The sequence below is a fragment of the Caloenas nicobarica genome, chromosome 1 (assembly GCF_036013445.1).
Source record: "Caloenas nicobarica isolate bCalNic1 chromosome 1, bCalNic1.hap1, whole genome shotgun sequence".
Taxonomy (NCBI): Eukaryota; Metazoa; Chordata; class Aves; order Columbiformes; family Columbidae; genus Caloenas; species Caloenas nicobarica.
In genome coordinates, this window is record NC_088245.1 from 41,177,726 (window position 1) to 41,202,589 (window position 24,864).

At 40.0% G+C, this 24,864-nt stretch overlaps 1 protein-coding gene across 1 annotated transcript; it reads right to left on the minus strand.

Annotated features, from left to right (window-relative positions):
• Window positions 1-2,617: 2,617 nt before the first annotated feature.
• On the minus strand, window positions 2,618-21,468 carry SLC25A17 (solute carrier family 25 member 17). Its single transcript, XM_065642566.1, has 9 exons — window positions 21,292-21,468; window positions 15,913-15,973; window positions 14,791-14,857; window positions 12,828-12,979; window positions 10,366-10,482; window positions 9,542-9,687; window positions 7,872-7,967; window positions 3,659-3,741; window positions 2,618-3,220 (listed from the first exon to the last, which is right to left on the minus strand). The coding sequence occupies exons 1-9, from the start codon at window positions 21,439-21,441 to the stop codon at window positions 3,073-3,075; spliced, it is 1,020 nt and encodes a 339-aa protein (XP_065498638.1). The 5' UTR covers window positions 21,442-21,468; the 3' UTR covers window positions 2,618-3,072.
• Between the last annotated feature and the right edge of the window lie 3,396 nt (window positions 21,469-24,864).

The window sequence follows — 24,864 nt, forward strand, 5'->3', positions numbered from 1 at the left end:
ATGGAACTTGGCTAAGACAGACAATCCTCTCTCCTGCTGTCCTTCATAATCATCTCTCCCTTCTTCCTTCCCTCAAAAATAGAATTAAAAAAAAAAAAAAAAAAAGAAAAAAGAAAAAAAGAGGGAGGTCTGTTTTTCACTTCAAGATGAAAATATTTTCTGTTGGGTTCTCTAGAAGTGAATTGACACAAGTTCTTGGCTGGAACATGCAATTACATGCTGGCCACACGGTGGAAATGCCGAGCACTGGCAGCAGCAACCCCTGAGCGGAGGTTTTCATCGCAAACACTTGTGCTTAGGGCTTCTAGTGCCACAACCCCTCAGACTCGGGCTCCAAGTCTATCTCCAGCTTCAAACGCCAAAACCATGTCAATTGGGAATCACTTTTTTCTACAAGGCAGCTTGTATGTTTTGTGCTGTTTGTCACTGAAATGTGTCATTAGTTCTTCAACTATTTTTCAGTGAAATGATCTAACTAGAGTCAGATTAGTTGAATTGTGTCTTTATACCACCTCCTGAAGCTATACATTTGCTTGTGAGGGAGACATAAGGAAATAATAATTTACAAAATATATCTTAAGAGAGAGTAAAATTATTGTATTTTGGTTTTATTTCTGCACAGTATTTACCTACCATGGGTGGCTCAGAACTTTAGTACCAAGATTAGAAATACTCTATTTCATAGTTTGCTTTGATAAATTACGATTTTTTCATCTCAAAGATACTCACATACACCTTTGAAGCCTGTAATCATTTTAGCAATTCCAACTGAAATATCACCTGTTCAAACTACACCTGAGAAAGCTTAGGCAGAAGTACCACCTGTAAGGTGAACCCTTGCCCGCTGACTGAACAAAAAGCTGAACAATTTCTCAACCATCTCTAGTTTGGCTCAGTCACGTGAGGTTAAGTAACCTTTCAGTGAATTCAGTCTAATGTCTAAATCAATACTGCAGAATGCAGGAGCAAGAAAAAAGTATTTCATACCATATGTCTATCACTAAAAGGAGACTGAAGATGCTCACGGTTTCAATCCTTTTTGTTTTCATCTCTTTATAAAACTGTTTCATTATAACAACTGCTCAGCAGAGCCCAGTAGAGAGTTTAGCGCAAAACGTCCATTCCAGATTTTACAGTAACAGACATGGCCAAGGCCGGCACTGCTCTCTGTACGGTTGTTCTGCATTTGGATTTTTTTACAGAACTTGGATACCTTCTTATTCCTTTGAAACCACTGGCTGGTAGGCAAGTATTTTTCAGCTAGATAGCAAGCAAGCATTTACTTTCTTCTTACAGGTAAAGGAACCAGAAAAATCTTTTTGTACTTGCCGGAATTGCTCCTTCATGCCACAGACCATAAAAATCAAAGACACACTGAACTAAAGCTTCTAGCAGCTGCACAGATTTCAGCCAAAGTGACATGAGAACCACCTTTCATTTGCCTAAGGCCAAGAGCCCCTCAGCTTCCCACAATGACTCTGACAGGAGGAATTTCGAACTGTGACATCTTCGCAAGAGCCATGCTGCTCATTCCAAGTTTCTTATCAAAAACACCAAGAAGACATCAGACTGTCTTTCCATGGGTTAACTCATTTCAGTCAGCAGGATATTTTCACTGAAATTCTCAGAATCATGATTGTTTCTTTTCCTCTGGTGAGCTCTGAGTCTTTAATTAAATTTCATGTCATCTATCAAAGCATAATTACAGCTTATTGGGCTTTTTCATTCTTCTTGTCCTACATAAATCCCATTTGGACTGAAAAGCATCAAGCAATGAATGCAGAGCATTTTTCTTGTATATAGATACCCCAAATACTCTTAAAAGATGCAGTCAGTGTAGAGGTCTTTATTCCTGTTCAAAAGACAGCACTATCTGCAGAATTGCATTCTAATTTCGTACTTAGAATTGACTCAACTGAAACAAACAAAAAGAGGGTGCCATTTAGCAATTCAGTAATGTATTTCCTGCTGCACTTAATTCTTCTCTCATACATTCTCAGTGCTAACTACCATGGTATTTCTCAACACTTCAAATATAAAACTGTTCTTCAGAATAGTCCTGCTGCAAACTTGATGATAAACACAGCAGGATTTATCTGGATTTTATGGCCTAGGACTATTGAACAAAACTATGCAAAAATAACATATCCACTTACATTAACTGGGACAGCAGTTATGACCTTTATGCTTTATGGTCAGGAAAGTGTCTGGGAAGATCAGTGGAAAAATAATTAAAGCTAAGTTTTAAGAGGGCAGACCACTTCTAAGGCATATGGTAGTGCTCCCTGTCTGCATGAGAACATGGCATGAATTCACATACTCTCAACAAGGAACCACATTACAGAATATCACATATTTCTGTGCGGCAAGCCCACTCTCTTGAAGCAGCTTAGGGTACTCGGCTTGAAAAAGCAAAAGGTTATGTTCCTCCTACCTAGCCAGTATGTACAATCAAAATTTTCAAAACTCAAACTAGGTGGATTCAAGAAGGCAGCATGCCTACTCACTGGTAACACACATTCTAGCCGTTCAGAAATCTCACCATCAGATATTTGGGACAATATCTCATCATTCCGCACCACAAGCATAAAGTTAAAAGAAAATGATGTCCAAAATCTTGTTCTTTATGAATTATTTTAATTAACCAAATATGAAGTGACAAACACAGGTCAAGGAAATAACATGAAATCAGCCCCACCAGCTGCCAACAGAAGGTAAAGATAGAAGAACAGTTGAGGATGATTTGAGGGAAAACAAGAAAGCATATAAGAGATACTCATTCTTGCCAAGAAGGCCAACTAAATCATATAGTAGCTAAAATTTCATATCAAGTGCTTAAATAAGGTCTCTGTTTTGTTTCGCAACACCATGAGTCCACAGAAGAGTAGTGAATGGGCTACCCCTGAATTCAGGGCTACAGGTCATATAAAGTGTATTCCAAATTTCTCCAAATAATGGAGATGGAGGTGGCTAAGAAGAAATAGAGAAAGTGAGGACCCTTTGATCCTCAGTCTGGTCTCAGAAAGGGAATGTGTGTTCTAGACCCCATAATCTTTGGCACAGGTTCCTTTTTCAAAGTTTGCGTGAGTGCTTTAACCCCATGACGGTGAAGGTCGCAGCAGTCAGTTTCTCATACACGAGGAACATAAGAGCAGCAGTAAGGACTGTCTGCAGAAGCTTTGCCTCAAGGCCTTTGTAAAGTCCCATTAATCCAAAACGCCTACAAAACAAAACACAAGAAAACAAGTATGAATAAACTTCTTTAAGTAAACCAGTACACTACAAAGAAAAATTAATATCACAATGACAACTGTAAGAATATTAAATTAATTCTCAATCTCTCGAGTGCGAGCCACGTTTAATATTTTAAAGATAAAATTCTACAGAAAGTCTTTTGTGCCAGAAACTTGCTTCTTTTCAAGATGAGAGGTGAATGAATTGGTATCCACAGATATCCTTGATACCACTTACTGTACAGATATGTAGGAGACTTTGGTTTTGTGCACGTGTTCTGCAATATATTACAAAAAACAGGTTGACTCAATTGGCAAGTTTCAGGAGGCAAAATAAACACCACTCAGATTTGACGATGTTTCCAAGATATTAGTAATGCTCAAGTCTTCTGTATCATGTTAGAAAAAAAACCCAGAAAACTCACCTCACTCTCTGCTGAAGAAGGTAAAGGACATTTCTAAGACTGCCTAGTGTTCGGTTCTCTGGGTTCAACCTGTGGCGTCCAAACTGAAAAATAGGAAGAGCATTTTGTTGTACTATTTCCCCATGGTGCTAGGCAGAGAACTCAACAGACGTGTTTAATCTGGAGAGCCCACCTTAAACCTCCTCTAAGACTTTCCAGGTTATAGTGGCCAACAGTGAAGAACTGAGGCCAAAGCTCACACTACTGAATTTTATACACCAAGCATTAACACACTATGTGCTACAAGAATTTGTTCTGGTTTTAAGATGGATTCTAAGAAAGTGTCACACTTGCCCATATTTGGTCTTTTTCAATTCCTTTGTAGAAAACAGTTTTCAACATCTCAAAAGCATAATTTGCACAGTCTTAGGAGGGATATGACATTCAAAGAAAGTTCTTTCTGGCTTGCTCAGCTTTCATTCAACAGAGATCCAAAGCCTCGTACATCTGCAAACAATTATTACATGGAAATTGCATAGCTGAAATAAAAATTTAACTGCCCAGCAATGGTCTTGGAGCAAAATATTTACATGTGAAATGCTGAGGAAGAATCCAAAATTGTTTGATCCCCCTACCTAGCCTAGATTATACTTCTCTTTTACTCACTGTGTTTGCTTATCCTCAACCTGGTTTTCAGTAGGTGTGATAGCTGCTGCTGTAATTGGATATCTCAGAGTTAAACCAGCAATTTCAGCAGCTCTTTTTCTAGCATTCATTGATACTCTTATCTGATATAGCTCAATAGTACTGGCAGCAAGCTGTAACTATGAATTACTAATATACAAGGGTTGCCACACTTGTATTTATAACAACAAACCCTAATAGCCTTTGAATCCTGAGTTATGCTTCTGTTCTAAGAAAGGTGAACTTCAGCAACTGCCTGTAGATGAGTTTCTCCCAGAACTTACTCAGGCAACTGTTGTTTCTTAGGTGTACAAAATTACCATTGGACAGTAGGTAAAGTATGCAAGCACATTTAGGCAGTTCAGAAATCATAAGAAAATGTCAGGATGACAAGTCCCTTGGCTGTGTGTCTTAAGAACTCAGATGGAAACATCAGCAACAGAATGCTTTTGGAAATCTGCCTTTATTAAGCAAATATGTGCTCACAATCCACAGTCTTCTCATCAGCAGCTAACTCACCTAATGCTGATAAATCAGTGTTAAGGATTACTGTCAAAGACTCAGATGTACCCCCAAAAAACCTGCTAATTAGGTTCCAAGTTACTGTGTCAGTCTCCACCCAGAATACTCATATGTTTCTAAGCTACACTAGGATTACGTACTTCCTTCTCCTCTCTTCTCTACTATCAGACTATTCCTGTACTGCAAATAAAGTTTCACCAGGGGAAAAAAATTTCTCCCTAGGACATCAATACTTCACTGATTACTGCAGAAGATTTCCCAACGGGACAGCATTCTATACACTAAAGAGGCTTGAGTTTTAGAGTGAACTTTTCCACCCAGGATCACTAAGAACATTAACAGTATTGCTATTTCTTCAGAGGCAAATTTAATTTACCCACTGTTTACTGACACATAGGCTAAAGAAGCAGTGTTGCTGCTTAACGAGTAACACCAGCACCATGCATTTTTAATGACTGAAAAGGAGATAGACATACCAAATGGCAAGGCTGGAAGCTGCTTACCACTGTCAATTACACAGGATAACTGTTCATTGTATGGAGGCAAGAAGAGCACTTTGCCAAGAAGTTGGAAAAAAAAAAAAAAAGGTGTAGAGACCTCATTACAAAGAACACCAATAACTTTAAAACAACGTTAGGTTTCTAAGGGTTTAAGGTTGAAAAAAAGTCTTGTACTTCTACTTTGATAGAACTTAACTATTATGTGTAAGTTTTTATGAATTATATCAAGTTTATGTTAGCTTGTGTGTACATCTGCCAAAATTGTTTGCAAAAACTACAACTATACAAAGTATACCTCACGCAGAATGTTATTTCTGAAAATACTAAACCTTTATTCATTTTTTTTTTTTTAACATCATGGTGTGAGTGACAAAAACCTCTTCAAATATAAAAATGCCAGCTTTATGTTAGAAAACACAGTATGAAGTAATACAAGTTTGAACTGGACAGCACAGGTATCACAGATGCATGTTTCTGCTTTTCCCACCAGAAGTGTTCAGAGTTTCTGGCTATTACTTCTTTCATAGAGCAAGGAGAAAGAAGTCGCCCCTGGTAACTGCAGAACTAGATACAGTTGTCGTACTCCCTGTCATCGCAGGGAGAGGATAGAGCAGCATGGAGAAGTAGCATATAGGCCACTTTATTTCGCAGTGGGCCACTGTGAGAAGAATCCCACCGCCACCAGGACACTGCTGGTCAGCTGTGCTCTACCAGAGAGGCAGCTCACCCCTGCCCAGGCCAGCCAGCAGTGAACTAGCTGATTTCAGCAGGGAGGAGCAGCTGGTTAGTACATCAAGTTGGCAGCACAGCTTACCAGAGCTGCCCTTTTTTTTTTTAAATAAAGAATGACGCTGTCACCAAGAGACAGAAGAATTTTGTTCAAAAAGCCAAAAGGAGATAGACAAAACATGAAGTAACAGTCACAAGATCATAACAATCTCTACAGCAGCTGTGGAGAGAAGTGAGGGTTGAAATTGTTGTATTGATGTAGCCCCATGAAAATGGTGCTGCTGTGCAATGCCAAAGCTAAAATCGAGCACTCCATCTTTCCTTCCAGTTCTCCTTCACACCCACAGAAAACACATCACAAATTAAAACCAGACTGATGTTGCAACTTATCCAAACAAAGCTCAATTTGCCTAAATGTTTTTCTGTATCTGTCACATCTGTGTTATAAGTTTAACTGAGACACATCCAGGCTGTTAAAACAGGACAAAAGGAGTAGCTCAGCTGATCATCAGAAGTTATGAAAGCAGTCATCTTTTCTGAAGTTAAGATAACTGCAATGTGGTTGACACATCTACAGTATAGATGCCATTTTGTGCATCATCAGGGTGAAGCAGAAAGCTGTGCAGGCACAGTAGTTTTACCCAGTGCCTTCTCAGGGTAGCAACAACCACACAGTAAATATTTTCAAGTCCTATTAGTTTTAAGTATACCATCAAAACGATGTTTTTTACAAGCTATCAAAAATCAAGATATATTTAATCCACTCTAATTAGAGAGAAGAAAAAGTAAAATAATTACAAAATTGCACGAAAAACACTTTTTCCAGATGAAAAATTAACTAGAAAAATGCCCTATTAGACAAGTCTGAAAAGCAATATCCTTAGCATGGGAGGCTCACGTTCAATAGTTCAACTAATTCTCTAAGTTTACAGAAGCTTTAGAACATATCTAACAGCTTTACCATACATGCAAGTTAGGACTTCTCCTTACATTGGAAAATAGATTTTTATTTCATGTGGAAACATTTATTAATATTTAACTGTTATAAAAACCATAAAGAAACAACTTTAAAAAACAAATTAAAGAGTACAGAAATTAAACTACAATATGCTTACTTATGTGGCAGGGTCTCTTCCCTCACCTAACCTTGTCTTGTTTCAATATTACAATATTGGTACATGCTGAAGGCAGCAACATTACCCAGCATACATACAAATTGCAAGTGAGAATAAACTCCAGTGTTTCTATTACCACTACAATTAGTGTACAAGGCCAGGCAAGTGGTTAAAGATATTACAAGGGAGCTCAGCTTCCCCGATGAATCACATTCTGGCTACTGACAAGGTCAGGCCATCATCTGAACAAAACAAAACCTATGAACAGACCTTTTTAGGGGTTACCCTAGGTCATCTAGAAACAAACTGGATTTAGAGGATTTAATTTTAACTTCCCACTTGACACATCTACTATTTATGTTCAAAGAAGTAAATCTACACTTTCGTAGTGCCTTAAAGCAGTATTGTCCATCAGCTTCTGTGAGACACTGTGCTAATGCATTATGTTGTCAATCCTACCAGCTACTTGAAACAAATGTGCACCAGCAATACCAAGTTCTATCAGAATCTGTCAGTACTGGATCAAAGAAGAGAGGCATCCTTAGCGGTGACCCACACTGTGCAAAGGGAGCTCCCAAAATGGCGGGTCCATTAACACAAAAAAAACCCCAAGCCATATGAACAGGGCTTGCATTATACAGAATAAGTCAGAGGCAGTTACCCAGAAATTAAATTATTACTTACCCGCAGAATTGACTGTACTGTCTGCAGAGGATACGTGAGGGTGGTGGCAACTGCTTTGGCTATTGCACCAATGACAAAAGCATCCAAAGACGTCAGCTGTTCAACAGATAAAGAACATATTACTTCCACACAGTAGCAAACCAGCCAGTTACCCGTATGTGTTTGGCGATTCTGTACTGATATCCACTACCAGATTATCTTTAGCATAAACATTTTATGAAGTCTCTGGGTCTTCTAGTTCTAAGGAGTTAGTTACAGCTAAAAAACTTCCCCACAGCTGAAGTTTAATTGTAACTTCTGCCCGTCCACAAACTTTCGCATTTCTCACTTGCTCACTATAACTTGGTTACTAAAACATAGCAGAGATAAAGCTACACAGCTAGACCAATGTAAAGCACGAAGAACAGACAAAAGATAAGGGAAGTGGCACTTAAACATAACATCAATGCATGACCATTTCAGCTTTTGCAACATTTAAACTAACAAGTCACACAGCACTTGTGAAGAGGTGACAGCGAAAGACTCCTTGAACATCACACTCTAATCCCGAGACATAATCACTACACTATCAGGCAGAATTTTAGTCTTGATGACATCAGCTAAAAATCTCAACCCCTATTAGTTAAGAACACCTGCTGGAAGCCCATCAAAAGACGATAACGTTCCATGATACACTAAATACATTGCTATGTTGTCCAAAATAAAAATGTCTACAGAAAGACCATTGCTAGGGGAATAAAAGTATTGTCCCTCTCCACTGATCGTGGACAAAACATGCCCTAATTTAAGGTAGAATTGATTTATTTCTGTGTTTCTTTTAAATCACCATAGCAATTAGCCAACAGGCAACTAACAATGCAGAGGGAAGCTCAGCTCGTCACTCAAAAAAAAATGTATTATCCATAACGTAACTCGAGAGATCCAGCCAAATGCATTCTAAAGTCACAAATTAACAGCAAAGCACTGCAGCTTCAACATATAGTCTGTTATGACATCCTAAAATGTAACACAAATGCTGTTCAATTTGCTAGGATCATGAGTTCAGGTAACATGCTCTGATACAGAGAAAAAAAGAAAAAGAATAAAGAAGGGGACTATAAAGCAGGGACAGAAAAATTATTCTATGTCTATCTAGAGAATCAGGTAGGTTTCATTGCAATGCTGTGTTCAATTCTAGTGTCGATCCTTGGAAAAAGGATATTGAAGAAAATGAGGGCTTCAAGAAAATAAAGTGTTATTAAAATGACAAGGTCCAGAACAAATCTGTGATACCTGAGTCTCAATATACTTTATTTACTGAAGAAAGGGTTAAGAGGCAACTTCAAAACAGTCTGTATGTACATAGTTATAAAACACATAGATTAGAATTGAAATCTTTACTTTAAATCAAGACCTGTGAACAACTCCACACAAATGTGGACAAGAGAAGCAGTTTAATTTTTACAGGAAGAGGAATTCATCACAGGAATATCTTCCCTGGGGACATGAAAGATTCATGTCTCACTTCACAATCATGGATCTTTTTTAGAAGACATATTAACTCAAAAAAAGCCTCAAAAATACAAGAACCAAAACCAAACCTGCATTTCTGAATTTTCTCAAGTAACACATGTCAAAGAACCTGTCTTACAACAGAGAATGTCCATCGCTTGGCCTCAAAACCTACTCACTTGCAGCTGCTTTTTTAAAAGCTTCCTTTTAAAGCCTTCATAAAACATGAACTGTATGGCAGGATTGAAGACCAGCAGCAAGGAGGGGAAAGTACCATTCCATAAAGCCAAGACTCCTTCATCTCGTATTATCTGATGAAAGGCATCTGAGGGGAAAGGTAGAAAAAAAAAAAAAATCACTAAAATTTTGAGTACAAAATTCTGACTGTAGACGATAAAAATTACACTTAAAGCTTAATATTCCAGGTGTAGAAAATCCAGTGTGGTTTTTTATGTTACTTTTCTTCCATTTTAATCAGGAATTTACTGGAAAATAGTGACAGAAGAGGTTTTTGCTCACACTACCATTAATGTAATCTGCACAGACACCTTTTTGGTACAAACTCAGCATCAACATTAAGGTCTTCTAAACCATCTACAAAACAACGATATTTATTATTTATTTTTAAAAGGAAGACAACCTGAACATGTGGCTGATTAAGAGATTAAGGTGAATGAAGTTCAATTTGCAGATTCTCTGTCCAGACTCTGACTCCCAGCTACCACCTCATTGGTCTCACTACTACTCCAGAATTTATATGACAAGATACTTGCCTTTGCAAAGGGTGTTTTACTTACAGGTGGGCACACTACAAACTCTTAATTACCATCAGATATGGCCAAGTCCAGTTTCCTGTAAAACTCAATGACTGCAAAGTGACCGGGAAGCACAGATATTCCAGTGTGTAAGTGGTTATGTGAACAAAAGTCCTCAAATTTCAAAGTCCTTGATATATTTCTTTTAATGAACTTCTCTTTGGTTGAAGACAATAACAGGTGCTTACCTATTATGCCTTTATAATTGGTTGGTACAATGTCTTCATTTCTAAATTTTGCTCCCTGCAGCTTCAGACGTGTGTTCACGACCCAAAGAGGAGTAGTCAAAAGGACATTCACTACACCTAATGCAAAACACACCACAAAGAAAGTCAGCCAGAACCAGAAGATGTCAATGGTTTCTTATCCCTTTTCACCCCAATTCACACACTACTGAAACTACTGGGAAGAAGAAACAGCATATGGCAAAAGTAAACTGGTAATTCGTAATAAACTACTTCAGTATCCCCTGACCAGAGCAGCCAATTTTATGCCATTGGGAAGACATTTCTGCTCCTCTTTCCCAAAACTAAAAACAAAAAAAACCCCAAACAAACCCATCACACACACGAAAACACATCAAATATGAACATGTTTGAAGGAATCTTAAATGAAATTGTTACTTTGCTGCATACTACACCACACTGGACCACAAGATATTCTACTTTTCATGCCCTAGTTCACTCCATGACTTGCTGCCTGCCTACTTTCAGAAACAGTGATAAAGTTAGAAGGATTATTTTATGAGATCAAAACAGATAAATGCATGCAGCTTCATTACCAGAACAGAGCTCCTACAATGCCAAAAGAATGAGAATATCTGGTTTCTAGATTCAGTAAATACACTTAAAGGGGAAAACACAGGATTCTGCAAATATTTTAAATAAGGCTTAGAAGTGTTGGGAGATTACACACAATAACAAATCCCAAAAGTAAAGTCTGAAAGCTGCATATCAGGAAGTAGAATGGGAGAGAAGAAATGGACAAACATAAGGCTGCAACAAAGAGGTATTGCAAAGTACAGTTCTAAAATAACAGGGAGAAGGATTAAAAGTGACATTACTTCTGCAATCACCTAGTACAGATCTTTCCTGTTAAGGGCCGAGGCAGTTACTTTGAAGCAACTATGTAAAAACAAGCTTCTGATCTTTCTTATTAATATTTCTGCATCACAGGAATTAGCAATTGCTTCTACACTGGTTTGCTTTGTCTGGATGACAGACTGAATTATTCCGTTGTATTGAGATGGACACAGTAGGTCACTATCAAGAACAGTAAATCCGAAAAAGCTGATGCTTTACTACCTACATTGTGCCTGTTTGTTCTTTTCTTCTCCTTTAAGAGGGTTCAGAAAAGCAGAATATAAACATATTTCAGTATCCTTCATAAAGACTATATTCAGCTTGAAAAAAGTTTTAAGCAAAATCAAGCACTAGATAAGTTAAGCCACATTAACCTCTCTTAACCAAAGTCAAGGTGATTACATTATGGAGCAACAGGTTAGAGCACAATATACTTGTAATTTCTCACCCAGACTCAGTTAAAGGAGATAAAACTTTATTTTCCAGAGTGGAAAGGTAATTTTTTTAAAATATATTTTTCCAATCTGTATTTGCAACCAGAAGTAGAAATGAAAGATGGGTAGGGAGAATTAGTAAACACATCCAGTGGAGTTTTTCAATTTACACCACATATTATTCCATTATAAGGATAGAATCTACAGACACTGAAGGAGTCATTTAACTGACAAGCTATTATCCTAATTCCTGTAGCCTTTGTTTCAGAATCTAATTATAATAAAGTTTCCCACAGTGAAAAAGCCAAGTTAAGAATTTCTTTCCTCATTTTCCCTCAAGTATTCAGCCATTGGGGGAAAATGAGGAAAGAAATTCACACTGGAAGTACAAGAAACTAGCAAAAAGTAAACCACCAGCCCCCTCACCCCTCTCCCCAGTAATCAAAGGCCTTTTTTGTGTGTGATTATCTTTTTTTTTAAATTTCAGCGTGGTTGCATGAGCAATTGCTCCTGCAGAAAAAAGTACGGGCCAATACAGGCACACGGGTAATTTTTCACCTTGGATTTGCTAGAAAAGCCACTAATGTCATCATTTCTTCAAAGAAGCCACTGTAGCACCCATATGAGAACAAGAGATGAAAAAGAATATAAAGTTCCCACTGTACTTGCATATATATAGGGACTTATTGTTACTTTCAGATCACGACCCATAAAGAAGTCTGAAAACAGGCACTCAAATCCTCACACTAAAAGTTCTTACTTGTCCTAACAAAATATTTCAGAATTGGCATATATCTTTCCCTCTGAAAAAAGTATCACCTCTCCCTGCCACTTGTCTTCAACATCCAAAAAAAGATGCTGCCATGGTAAACAAGACACCAGCCAAATAAAATGCTAGACTGCAACAGCACTGTGCTGTGGGCCAGAATTCACAACAGGAACAGATTCTGCACCTACTTATGAGGTGAAGCAGGGCACAGAAGAGCAACCAACCAAAGCTGTGCAACACGGCAGGTCTGCACACAGTGGGAGACATAGGCACTCAGTGTGATCTCCGGTGGATTTCAAAGAAAAACATTAGATAAAATATACTAAAAATAAAAGTCTCAATTTCATGAAAAATGTAAGTATTACCTGCAATGACCCCAAGAACCAGGTCTTTTCCAGTGGTTGAATGCTGACCTTTGACCCAGAGAGCTTTAAGACTATTAAATGTATAAAAATAAACAAAGTTGGAGCAGCAAAGGCTGGAGATAACAGGGAACCATCCTCGATATGGTGCCAGCCTAATGGAGAGGAAAAAGTCATGGTAAGAGATCAAGCAAACTGTTCCTGAGATCCATTTGATTTCACATGTTGGTGGAGAGTCCCAGAGATACAATGCTGTGAACTACATACGATGTTAACTAAATATGTCTTTATCATTAATGGTAACAAACCATGCTAAACTCCTGACTGTACTATAAAAAATTAAGCACTTATAAATTATAATAATCAGGGATAATTCCATTAAAGGAGTTGTAAAGGCAGAATACATTTACAGTGAGAAGCTTGGGGCTCACTGACTCCACAAGTATTTGCTCTCTACCAAAGCCAGCAATGAGTTACAAACATCCAGGGGATGAACAGATCTTTGAAGTATGTATGTTAGCATATAGACTGATACAGTCAGTTCAAACCATATACTAAAACATACCAAGGCATGAGGAGAATTTGCCTCTTTGTTGATAAATGGACTTGTCAGTTCAATACAACAAAATAACACCCCAGTAGATTCTCACATCTCCAAGGAAACAAAGCAATGCTTAACATTGCTGGAAAAAAATTAAGACAACTACTCCTTCAATACAAAAAAAAACAAAAAACAAACAACAACCAAACAAACCAACCAAAACAAAAACAAAACAAAACCCCCCAAAAATCCCAAACAAACAAAAAACTAGAGCAAGGAAGAAAAAAAAAAAAAGTCTGGATTCTTGCATAGAATTTAAAGATGGAAGACCGGTTACTGAAATTAATATACTTCACTAAGGAGAATTTTCTAAAGAGATATGAGATATGCAGGTGGGAGAAATTTCTAACAAATGCCTTGCAGTAAAGTCCATAGCAAATCAGTTGGGTAAGAAGAGAGACATTACCTATTTAAATTTAACTAAAGTAATCACAGATGAAAAACTGAATTACTGATTTTTTTTGTTTGTTTCACAGGAAAAAGTAGGATGACCACTTTTTCAGTCTCTCAGTTTCAGTTAACCTCTTAATTTTTCTTTTTTACCTTTTTTTTTTTTTAAATTGAAGTTTACTTGCCACCCTCATGTGACAGATGTAATGCCAGAATATGAACAAAAGAGATCACCAACTGCCTGAGAAGTACTCTTGCATACAACTGTCCACTGCTCAAATTCAAAGGTGGCAAAACATTATTAGCCAAGCTAAACTTTTGTCAGCTTTAATGTCCTGGAAGCTCTGGTCTACAGAAGAGTTCCACAGATTCACTTAGGAAAATACTTGTAACAAGGACACACATACAACTGTTTTTCCAAGCCAGCTCAGCTCAGACTGTGTGGCAAATACAGCACAGCATTGCTGAAATTGGACTGCTTTTAGACAGAGCTTCAATCTCATCAGCATAAAGAGTTAATTGTTGTTTACTTCCACATCCCTAGGAGGAGAAAAAAAAAACACAACACAACAACTGGGAAACATGTCTCAATTCTCCTGTTGAAAGTGTCCCAGCTGCCCAAGAGTTTCATCTTGGTTATAAGAAATGGACACACCCAAGAATCCAGGCAGACAAAGCTGGTTTATCAGGTACATGAAGGTACGTTTGTGTACAAATCTGCATTTCTGAAGAGACACAGCTACTCCCTAGTGGAGGCACAGTTACATCACTGAACAGCTCAATTGCATAAGAAAGTTAATTTGGATTAGCTCAAGACGAACACATAGGATTGTGTAAGTCATATCACACTTCTATGAAGACGTCTTAATTCAAAGTAAAAATCTGTCCACATGCGATAACTATTCCACTTTAACAGCAAATTCAAATTAGTTGTAGATCTTGCCTACATGAAGAGGAAAATTAGTATCTACTCACAGGCCTTCTTCCTTGATTATTTCCAATAGGACTGCCGGTGTTGTCTTAGACTTCCGCTTCTCATCAACTGGAAAACAGAGGAATCAAACTTTTAGATTATTCTGAGTTTTAGCACTCGTTTTTCAACTCTTTATCCTTCCTATTCTGAACATACCCCAGAAGAGCATGTTTGTTCTTCCTTATAAAGGACAGACATTCCCTACTTCTGTAGCAATTCCAGAAAGCATCTCCTTATTTTCATTTGCTAGGTAAGGCTACCTCCTTTTTTTTATTATTTTTCCCCAGACTAGCACGTTCTGTTGGGCACCAGAGTATCTGCAGTTACCAATTCCTAACTCGATAGTTGCACCATGAACTGAGCGTAGGTTCACCTCAGATAAGAGACTAGAGCAGGGCCTACCTAACTGCCTTCAGAATTGCACCTTGGACTCCGGATCCAGCACCACTAGCAGAGCAATCTCTTACAGTTAATCTGCAAACAGCAAAGCCTTAGCAAAACAGTCTCGTCTCGCCCTGCATCGAAAGCTGCTCAACAGCGATATGGTGCTAATTGCTCAGCCACATATTTCTGACAGCCTGGCCGATGATCTCCCTCTAGTTCCTAAAAACGCTTTAGTCACTGTACTAAAATGCTTGGTGATTCTGTGACTTTTGATCGGGAGACAGAGCATTAGAACAACATCATACTCAGATTGCATTTTTGTAAGTATTGGACATTCCTACCCCCAGTTCTCACCCTGACTCTTCCCTTTAAACCATTCTCAGGAATAATTCTAGACTAGCTTATCATGACACTGACCCTGTTCTCAGCAGCCAAAAGCAACTACATAGGAATGTAATACTGTGTAATCTCACATCTTTATTTTTGTTTTTGATCTTAGATAACCATTTTAAAGCCATGTCTGGCCACACATCACACAGCCTTTACAGCTAATTAAAAGGTTGCCCAGTACTTTCAAAAGGGAGAATTACCTTCATGTGGAAAAGTGGTGTTAGTGCTTAAATAGTGTTAGTGTTAGGCAAGTAAGATTCCTGTTCATGCAAGATAGGTCCCCCTACAACCACCCAAGCAGAGATGAACAGAAATACTGTTGTATAAAGAAACTAGAGTTTGACACTTACCCTGAAGTCTAAGCCTAGCTGTATCCAAAGGAAAAAATACAGTCATTGCAGTCATACTGCCCTGAAAAACAAAATAAACTGGCTATATAGTGTATCAGTTGCTTGTATAGATGACTGCCAGACTCTTTGCAGCCCTTTACTTCTACCCCAAAACCAGTCTACTCAGTGAGTTTAAAAAAGGGATAAACTCCACACATAACAAAGTCCATTTGAAGCCTTTTTTTGGTCTCATGCTTACAAGTGAGGTCTTTTCCTCTTTTATTAGATCAAGCTGAAATGAAAACCATTAGAAGCTTTTTGCCCACAAAGAAAGTTTTGAAGTTTGAGAGCTGATAAAGTGGGCATCAGGAGACGAACCTATTGCACTTTCTCTACCTCACATTAGTCTCAGTACCAAACTTGTTTTGTTTTCATTTTTGCTTTTAAAAAAAAGACAGACAACTTTGACACAAGCAACCCTTGTGTTACAACAACATTGTTTTGACTTAAGAAAAAAAAAAAAAACAACCAAACTTTTGTTTGTAAAAAACTGACAGTACAAGTTTTTCAGCACTTAATCTAGCATTGTACTTAATTCCAATTTAGGCAATAAAGATATCTACCTACCAAGACGCCCCCTGTGGCATAAATTACATACAATGAATTAAATCATGACCTAGATGTAACCAGATTAAGTTCTTGTGAATCCCACGCTCTCTTCACCGCCTGTGCAATCCAACCATTAAAGCCTCTAAATAAAAAAGCCAACAGCCACTATTTGCAAATGCCTTTATCTTCCATACAGGCAACTATTCCCTTTCAACCACCATTCAGCTTCTTCATTCTTCAGTGCTCTAGCATTAATATTACAGAGCTTTTGGAAAACATATCTAACTGAAGAAGACCCTGGCTCGGTGTAAATCTGTTAACACTCTACAGTAGTATTAAATGTATTAAGTGGCTGCTAAAGCTGTGGCAGTCTTCTGTTAGTAGCCATGCAAACTGTTTTAATGGTGGGAAGGTCTAGGATGTGGCAAGTCACACAAGCACTGCGTTTAAAGCACACTGCACAGTCTGACTTGAACTCCTCTAGTTCTATGTTATGCCACCTATTTAAGTGAGCTTTGCCTCTGGAAACACACCAGCTCCTCAGCAGGCTGCTTGGACCTATCTCTACAACCAGCAACAGAATATTATTTTTCAGGTGGTGTTTCCTCACTAAGACAACCTTGGTTGAAGTCTTAGCAAGACTTAGGTTTCTCCAGTTTTCGTAACACCAGGTAGGAGATTAAAGGAAACACTTGGCCATAACTACCTGGTTATTGTAACCCATTTATTTTGGGCTCTAGCCAAAAGGGTTGGTTCTGCTCTCCCACGTACTTGTCCTGTGTCTGCTCATCCTCAGTACCTACTGTGTATGCAGCTGGACAGCAAATAGGATTAAAGAACCCATCTGACTGAAAATTTACAAAAAATAAATTTCAGTTACAAGGCTAGTGCCAGCACAAAGAAGTGCCAGAAAGAGCCAAAATACACCTCCTAATGAACTGCATTACAGCAACCTTGAAGGCAATCTCGAAACAGTTACACACTCAAACCTATGTGCTGAACAGCCACAAGACTGCACAGTCATCACAAGTTCCAGCCTTCCCATCTCAATTTATCCTGCTTCCATCCTCCCAAAGCAAGATTTATCCTGAATCCAACTCTCGACACAATCCACCACACAGCAATACAAACACTTGAACTCAAAATCAGAAAATAGTTAGGAAAGTGGCACGCAAGACAACTGGGTGGACACAAGGTAGAGAATAGAACATTTAAGTTGGACGTACTATGATCATCTGGTTCAACTGTCTGACCACTACAGGGCTGACCAAAAGTTAAAGCATGTAACTAAAGGCATTACCCAAATGGCTCTTAGACACTGACAGGCTTGGACATCAACCACCTCTCTAGGAAGTCTGTTCCAATGTTTGATCACCCTCTTGGTAAAGAAAACCTTCTTAATGCCCAGACTAAACCTTCCCTGGTGCATCTTAAAACCACTCCCATGCAGTGAACCTTACAGACTGTTTAAAACTGATTTGAAACATATATGAAGCTACAGCTCAACAGAATGTCATGAGATAGCTCAGTCGATCTAACAGATCGGCCAATAAAAGATAATTTATACTCTCTCCCCTCCTTTTGCTAAATAGAGGAAAATAAACTCAGAAAAGCAGAGTTATTTTTCTGCCAGGTTTATAAATGGACCAACTCCACAACATGGCGAGGAGACTGCCAGAAGCATCATATGGAAGAGATGGGATCTCATGGCTGGAAGGGAAAGGAGACAGATGAGCAGGACCAGCCCTTCCCCCAGCAACAGAATTCTCAAGATGGGCTCAGATTCCTTACTGAATCACACTTGAGACCAGCAGGGAAAGTAATCCCATTAGTGATTGCAGGAACACACACTGAAACGTATGACCGCATACTGTTGGAAGGGTGAAGTTTTACTGTCTGCCTTCCCACCACCACCCCGCTGTTGATGCGGAACCCTGGCAGTTTGCCAAGTCAAGTCATGCCTTTGCTGAATAATCACTAGGACAGGTAGAACTGGCTTGAGCAATCTCACCTCTTCGCCAACTGTATTTGCATCCCTGTCTTCCCCGTTCTGGTGGCATAACTTTTTGGGCATCTACACAATGATGCAGACAAGGAAACTAGTCTGGCTGAAAGAAAAACTTTTTCCACTGAGTTACTTCTTCAGTCACAGCATCATGTAAAGAACTGTACAGTAGCCAAGAGGTGGCAGTAAATGGCCAGAACAAATAGCCCGAGGTGACTGCTCCCAAGGAGAGGGGTGCAGCACCACAGCCTAAAGTTTGGTTTTCTAAAAAATAATAATAAAAATTTTAAAGTTAAAAAAATTACGTTGTCAGCCAACTTTCAGAGTCAAACAAAGCAGCTTGACTGCTGCCATGGTACTCCTATAAAATTCTCATTCCTACATCTTTCATAACAGTCAAGTTACTTTAAAGGTATACACAGAGTTAAAGAATACATATATAATTCAATTAAAGTTCACAGGAAATCAAGTATTTATTTTTCCGTTGCTCAGAAAACTATTCATTTGTCTCACGTGTGACTAGGTAGTCTAGAAAATACATGACCTTTCACCATACTAGAACAGAACTAAAAATTACCATGTTGTGATCAGACATGTTCTTCTGACTCATAACCTCAGCACAGTTCTGTGGGCTGCTTTTTCTTTTTTTAAATTCTTGCATCACATCTGCACACCAGTGTGCTTTATAATAATTTAAACAAATAGTGAGACAATATCAGAACAGTTAGTACCCATGTCAAAGATTTTGCCAAAATTTATATATTATAGCAGCAAATAGAAATCTCGGAATCGATGAGCACATCTTTACTATAACAAAAAAACCACAAACAAACAAAACTCAAAAAACCAACAAACCACCGACAAACAAAAAACAAAACCAAACAACAAGGTTTGCAGCATAAGGTAGGAAAAAAAAAAGCCACCTCATTTTACAAAAAAAATCTTGCTCCAGAGTTTTAAATTGTGTATGAATATTGGAGACAGCAAGTGGAAGTCACAAGGGTACACAAGTCCAACGACCCATAAAAGTTGTCATCCTTCACAGCAACATCACTGCAACAGAGATATAAGCATCTTCAAATACAATAGGGAACTTCTATTAACTTAATTAACACCACCAGTGGATTTAAGATATCATTTTATCACGTGTATTAAGTTTATGGCTGGATTCATGAGTTTGGTTCAGACTACAAGCTTTGTGCAAGAGCACAACCAGATTAGTGATCTGTATCCGAGAGTGAGAAGTTGCCAGTGAGGGCTAGACAGTATTACCAACTTCTGTACACCAGCAAAAGGAGAGCGAGCAGTATTTCTATAACAAGACCATTTGAGAGAGTTCCATTTTTTGAAAGTGGGAAGAAAATCCTTGTTGACTTTGAAGCTAAAACAAGCAGGCTTAAGACTCTTTAAAGAACTGACAATCCCATGTTTGTGATAAAGACAAAACAACACTTCAAGTCTTTTTTTTGCTTTCTATGGGAAGCCAATTTAGAATCACCCTTTATTGTTCAGTAACATTTAGTGACTTTCATCCTCTACAAGACATTGTGAGTTATTTTAAGGACTCATATTAGAACAGGAAGTTTTGCCAGAACAGTACATCAGCAACTTAGGTGTTCTTGCCAACCTAGAACAGCTGCATCAGCTTGCTTGAAATCCATCAATATGTCTGGTCCAACATATTACAACGTGCTGAAATTCTTAATCTGTTGGAAGTACAAGACTGATCTGCCATTTACAGAGCTAGCACTCATTCTTTCAAGGGCTGTACATACTTGGAAATCTAGAGCCACTAAACACTACTTTTTAATTTACCAGTGTCATAGGAAAAATTTAATTCAATAATCTATAAAAAACTTTCCCTAGGTGCACTGCACTTGCTTCATGTGGTGATTAACACCCATGCCTTACCTCACACTTCCTAAGCTCCAAGTATTTATGAGACAATCACAGAATGCAGATGCTTAGTACAAATCTTAATTTTCACAACTGAAGTGTTGACTCTCTAACTTCTGGGAGGCTTACATGTTCATAGTTAATTTGATGCACGACTTCAGATGCTGATGGGCTCGCTTTCTAGGGAGCACACCTGCAGTAACTATTGGGCTCAGAGGAAGCTTCAGCTGCTCAGGAGGAGAGCCAGCCTCAAGATTTATCAAATCCCACATCCAAAACTAGCAAAGAGCAAAACTAGGGCTTTGCAAGCCTGCTCACACAGGATGGGCGACAGAGCTGAGACTCGGTGTCAGGGAGTCATACAATCACACAACAGTTTGGGCTGGAAGGGACCTTCAAAGGTCATCTAGTCCAACCTCCTGCAATGAGCAGGGACATCTTCAGCTAGATCAGGTTGCTCACAGCCCCGTCCAGTCTGGCCTTGAGTGTTTCAGGGATGAGGTCCTCACCCCAAAACCTCTTCTTGTGACCGTGAAGGGCTTGGGCACGACCACGCACGGCTCACGCCTCAGCACCGCAGCCGGGTTCCCGCAACCCCGCGGGGCCCGGCCGGCCGCACTGCCCCGGGCTCCCCGGCGCCGCCCCCCCTCAGTCGAACAAAGGCTCAAGGCGGACCGCGACCTCCTCAGCGACCCGCCCAGGCTGGCACGGCTGCTCCGCCCGCCCTCGCTCCCCGCCCGCCCGGCCACCGGGGCACGCGCCGCCGCCAGAGCCCTCCGCCCCGTCACCGCCAACGGCCGCGGCCGGCGCCGAGCAGACCCCCCCCCCCCGCCCCATCCGGCGCCGCCCGCAACGGCCCCACCGTGCGAGCACCCGACCCGCTCGCTCACCACAGCCCCGGACACGGCGTGCACCAGGCTCTCGTAGGAGGCGATGGAAGCCATCGCGGCGGCTCTCGCGGGCTCCGCCGCCGGCCGGCCGGGCTGCACCGCGGCACCGCCGAAATCCGCGCTGCCAACGGCCGCCCCGGCTCCCGCCATGGCTCCGGCCCTCCTGTCACGTGCCGCCTCGCACCGCCCCCCCGCCGCCACAGCCCCGCCTTCCGGCGGGCCCGGCGCATGCGCGCTGCGGCGCCTCAACCCGCGGGTGGGGGCGGGTGCTCGGGGCCGCGCTGAGGGGGAGCGGCTGAGGGGGAGCGGCCGAGCGGCGGTTCGGGGCCGGAGCGCTCCGTGAGATTTGTCGGGTGGGAAAGAACATGGGGGTGCTTGGTCGACAGCCGGCTGAACAGGAGCCAGCAGTGTGCCCAGGTGGTCAAAAAGGCCAACAGCATCCTGGCTGGTGTCAGAAACAGTGTGGCCAGCAGGGCCAGGGTAGCGATCATCCCCCTGTACTCGGCACTGGTGAGGCCGCACCGCAAATACTGCGTTCAGTTTTGGCCCCTCACTACAAGAAACACACTGAGGTGCTGGAGAGAGTTCAGAGAAGGGCAACGAAGCTGGTGAGGGGTCTAGAGCACAAGTCCTATGAGGAGCGGCTGAGGGAACTGGGGCTGTTCAGCCTGGAGAAAAGGAGGCTGAGGGGAGACCTGATCGCTGTCTGCAACTGCCTGAAAGGAGGTCGTAGCATGGAGAGTGTTGGTCTCTTCTCCCAAGTAGCAAGTGATAGGATGAGAGGAAATGGCCTCAAGTTGCACTGGGGAGGTTTAGATTGGACATTAGGAAAAATTTCTTCACAGAAAGGGTTGTCAGGCATTGGAACAGGCTGCCCAGGGAAGTGGTGGAGTCGCCATCCCTGGAGGTGTTTAAAAGATGTGTAGATGAGGTTCTTAGGGACACGGTTTAGTGCCAGAGTTAGGTTAACGGTTGGACTCAATGATCTTGAGGGTCTTTTCCAACCAAAGTGATTCTATGATTCGATGAGAGTGGAACCAGGGTGGTCACGGAGGCCACCTGTGAACACCCATGAGAGGGGGTGGAAGGACAGCTCGGGAGCCGGGGGGAAACGTGTTGGTGGAAACACTGGGCACTAAAGCAGATTGAGTTTTGTATGTCAGGTTTTTCCCCTGCACCAAGTAGGCGTACCTCACCCTTTTAGTTAACCCCACAATGACAACTTCTCTTAGTAAGTCACCTGTGACACGCTTCTACATGGAAAAGACTCAAACCTTAATTTTGAATTGAAGTGTAGACTCTTCACTGGCTATCTCTCCTGTCACTAAAGCAGCCAGGAGCAGCTTAGGTTTTACAAAACCATGGAACAAGTACATAAAGTGACTTTGCATATTCAGCTATGTGTACTTTTGGAAGAAATGCCTCAAACAGGACACAGACTCTCATATATTCCTGCTGTTCTTTGCGACCCTGTCCTTCTTGTGCAGAGGGCAGATTTCACCAAGTCAGTTTGTACTGCAGATTGGATTTTTATCATGAATGTGCACCCAAATCATTCTATACTATTACTAGTCTATTTAGCAACATTATTAATACAACACTATGCCCTGTATATATTGCAAAACAGAATATTAACAGGTAATGTAACAATTGAAATATTCCAAAACCAACTTACTTTATTGTTGGAACATACAGACCTAGTGAAGCTGTCCAAGAAAAACATTGGAAATGCTACAGATTAAGTGAAACAAGATGTGCCAGTGTGTTCTGTAGGGAAAAAAATGTAGAAAGTTTCATAAACACGTGGCCTTAGGTATTCACAGAAACACTGCAAATTCAGCTGTCTCCAGGCAAACTCATAATATGTACAATCAGAGCTTACTGAAGGACAGGAGCCCCAAGCTGCCTCCTTTTCCTCAAATCCCTCAGTTCTTCTAGAAAGCGTGGAAAAACTGAACCAATTTAAGCAACTACAAACACGAACACATTCTCTGTACATGAACTGCATCTTAGTAATTTATTGTTTGCATCATTTACATTCTATAGATTCCTGCACAAGGAGGCAAGAGATCTTGAGAAACTTTAACCTTGACAGATTTTCTTTGGCTGGCCCACAGCTTTGTTTCTGATTCATGACAAAGAATGAGGACACTCTTAGTGACTCCAAAGGTCAAATTTACTGCCTCTGCACTGTCTTACCTTAGCAAATAAAGGATGAACTCTGAACTTAAAGCAATTTTCCCCTGCAACTGTCCTTGTTCTAACATTACTTTACAAAAAAAAAAAAAAAGGCACGTTTCCATTTTTTGCTTAGAAATTCCATTAGAAACTGAAAACATATTTAATTACTACTTTCAAAAGGACTTTCTGAACCTGCTGCAAAACTTATCCTTCAGAACAAGCTGATAAACTGGATCATACTCCCAGCACATTATGGATCCAAGCAACTAGAGACTAACAAATGAGACTGCATGCGCTGACAGTTTGAATTCATTAAATAGCACCATGTTTGATCACACAAACTGGGCAAGATCAGGCTTAAGTATAAGACCATGGAAAGACCAGCCTATTCCACAAGCAAGCACTGTAATCACATACGTATTAAAAAGCCCATTTCTTAAGTACATGTGTGTGCGCTTTGCCTATTAGATAACTGAACAGATTTTGACTGAGCTTCTGGAATGCCGTGGAGTTTTCCCTTCACACTTCATCAAGGCCCAGGGACAGCAGAGAAGCTGAAATGCTTTGCAGTTTAAATTACTTGCATTTACCATTATTAAATTTCGTCTCTTACCATGCTACTTGTTCAACAGCCTTACTTAATGTTTCTTAATGTTCCTTAGCCACCTTTTAGTTTTACATAGACTAAATAGCTGTCAAACACAAATTTTGGTGCATCGATGTTTATTTTTTTTCCCAGGCACTTGATAAATGTCTAACATCTGTTCTAATTGCACATTTTTGTGGTCTCCTGTTTTTTTCCAGGAAGAGTAGTAATTCCTTCCAGTTTTGATTTTTATTTCTTCTGGTTTGAAAAGTTTTCACCCAAGAGTCTAAAGAAAAAATATCACAGATTACAAAATGGCTTCTGAAAATCTATTTTTCTCAAGCACTTTTCCTTACTGTGGGATAACACACAAAAAGCTAGACCAAATCTTCTTTTAGGACAGTTGTGTTCGATTTTACAAACAAACTGTTAGCAATAAACCATTTTTTTAGATCCATTTTTAAAAATTTGAAATATGAAAGCACATGTAGCACTTGTTGCTTTTCTTTTCCAGATGAGAACTAGACACTAGTGGCCGAGTTCAGCGTGAATTTTCTCTCATGAGAGGCAGTGCAGTTGGCAGTAGCTCAGCCACTTCATTCTCAATATAACACCATGATATTTTTCTATTTAATTCAGATGACTTCCTAATAACTTGTACCTCCAGCCTATTTTAAAAATTAATTTTGTTAAACACTGCACTGGTTGTTAGGTGACCACTCTGATTTTCTGCTATGATACTTTTCTTTTTAAAATGCAAAATGCAAACTAACTCCAAAGTTAGAACATTTAGAAAACTAAAGGTT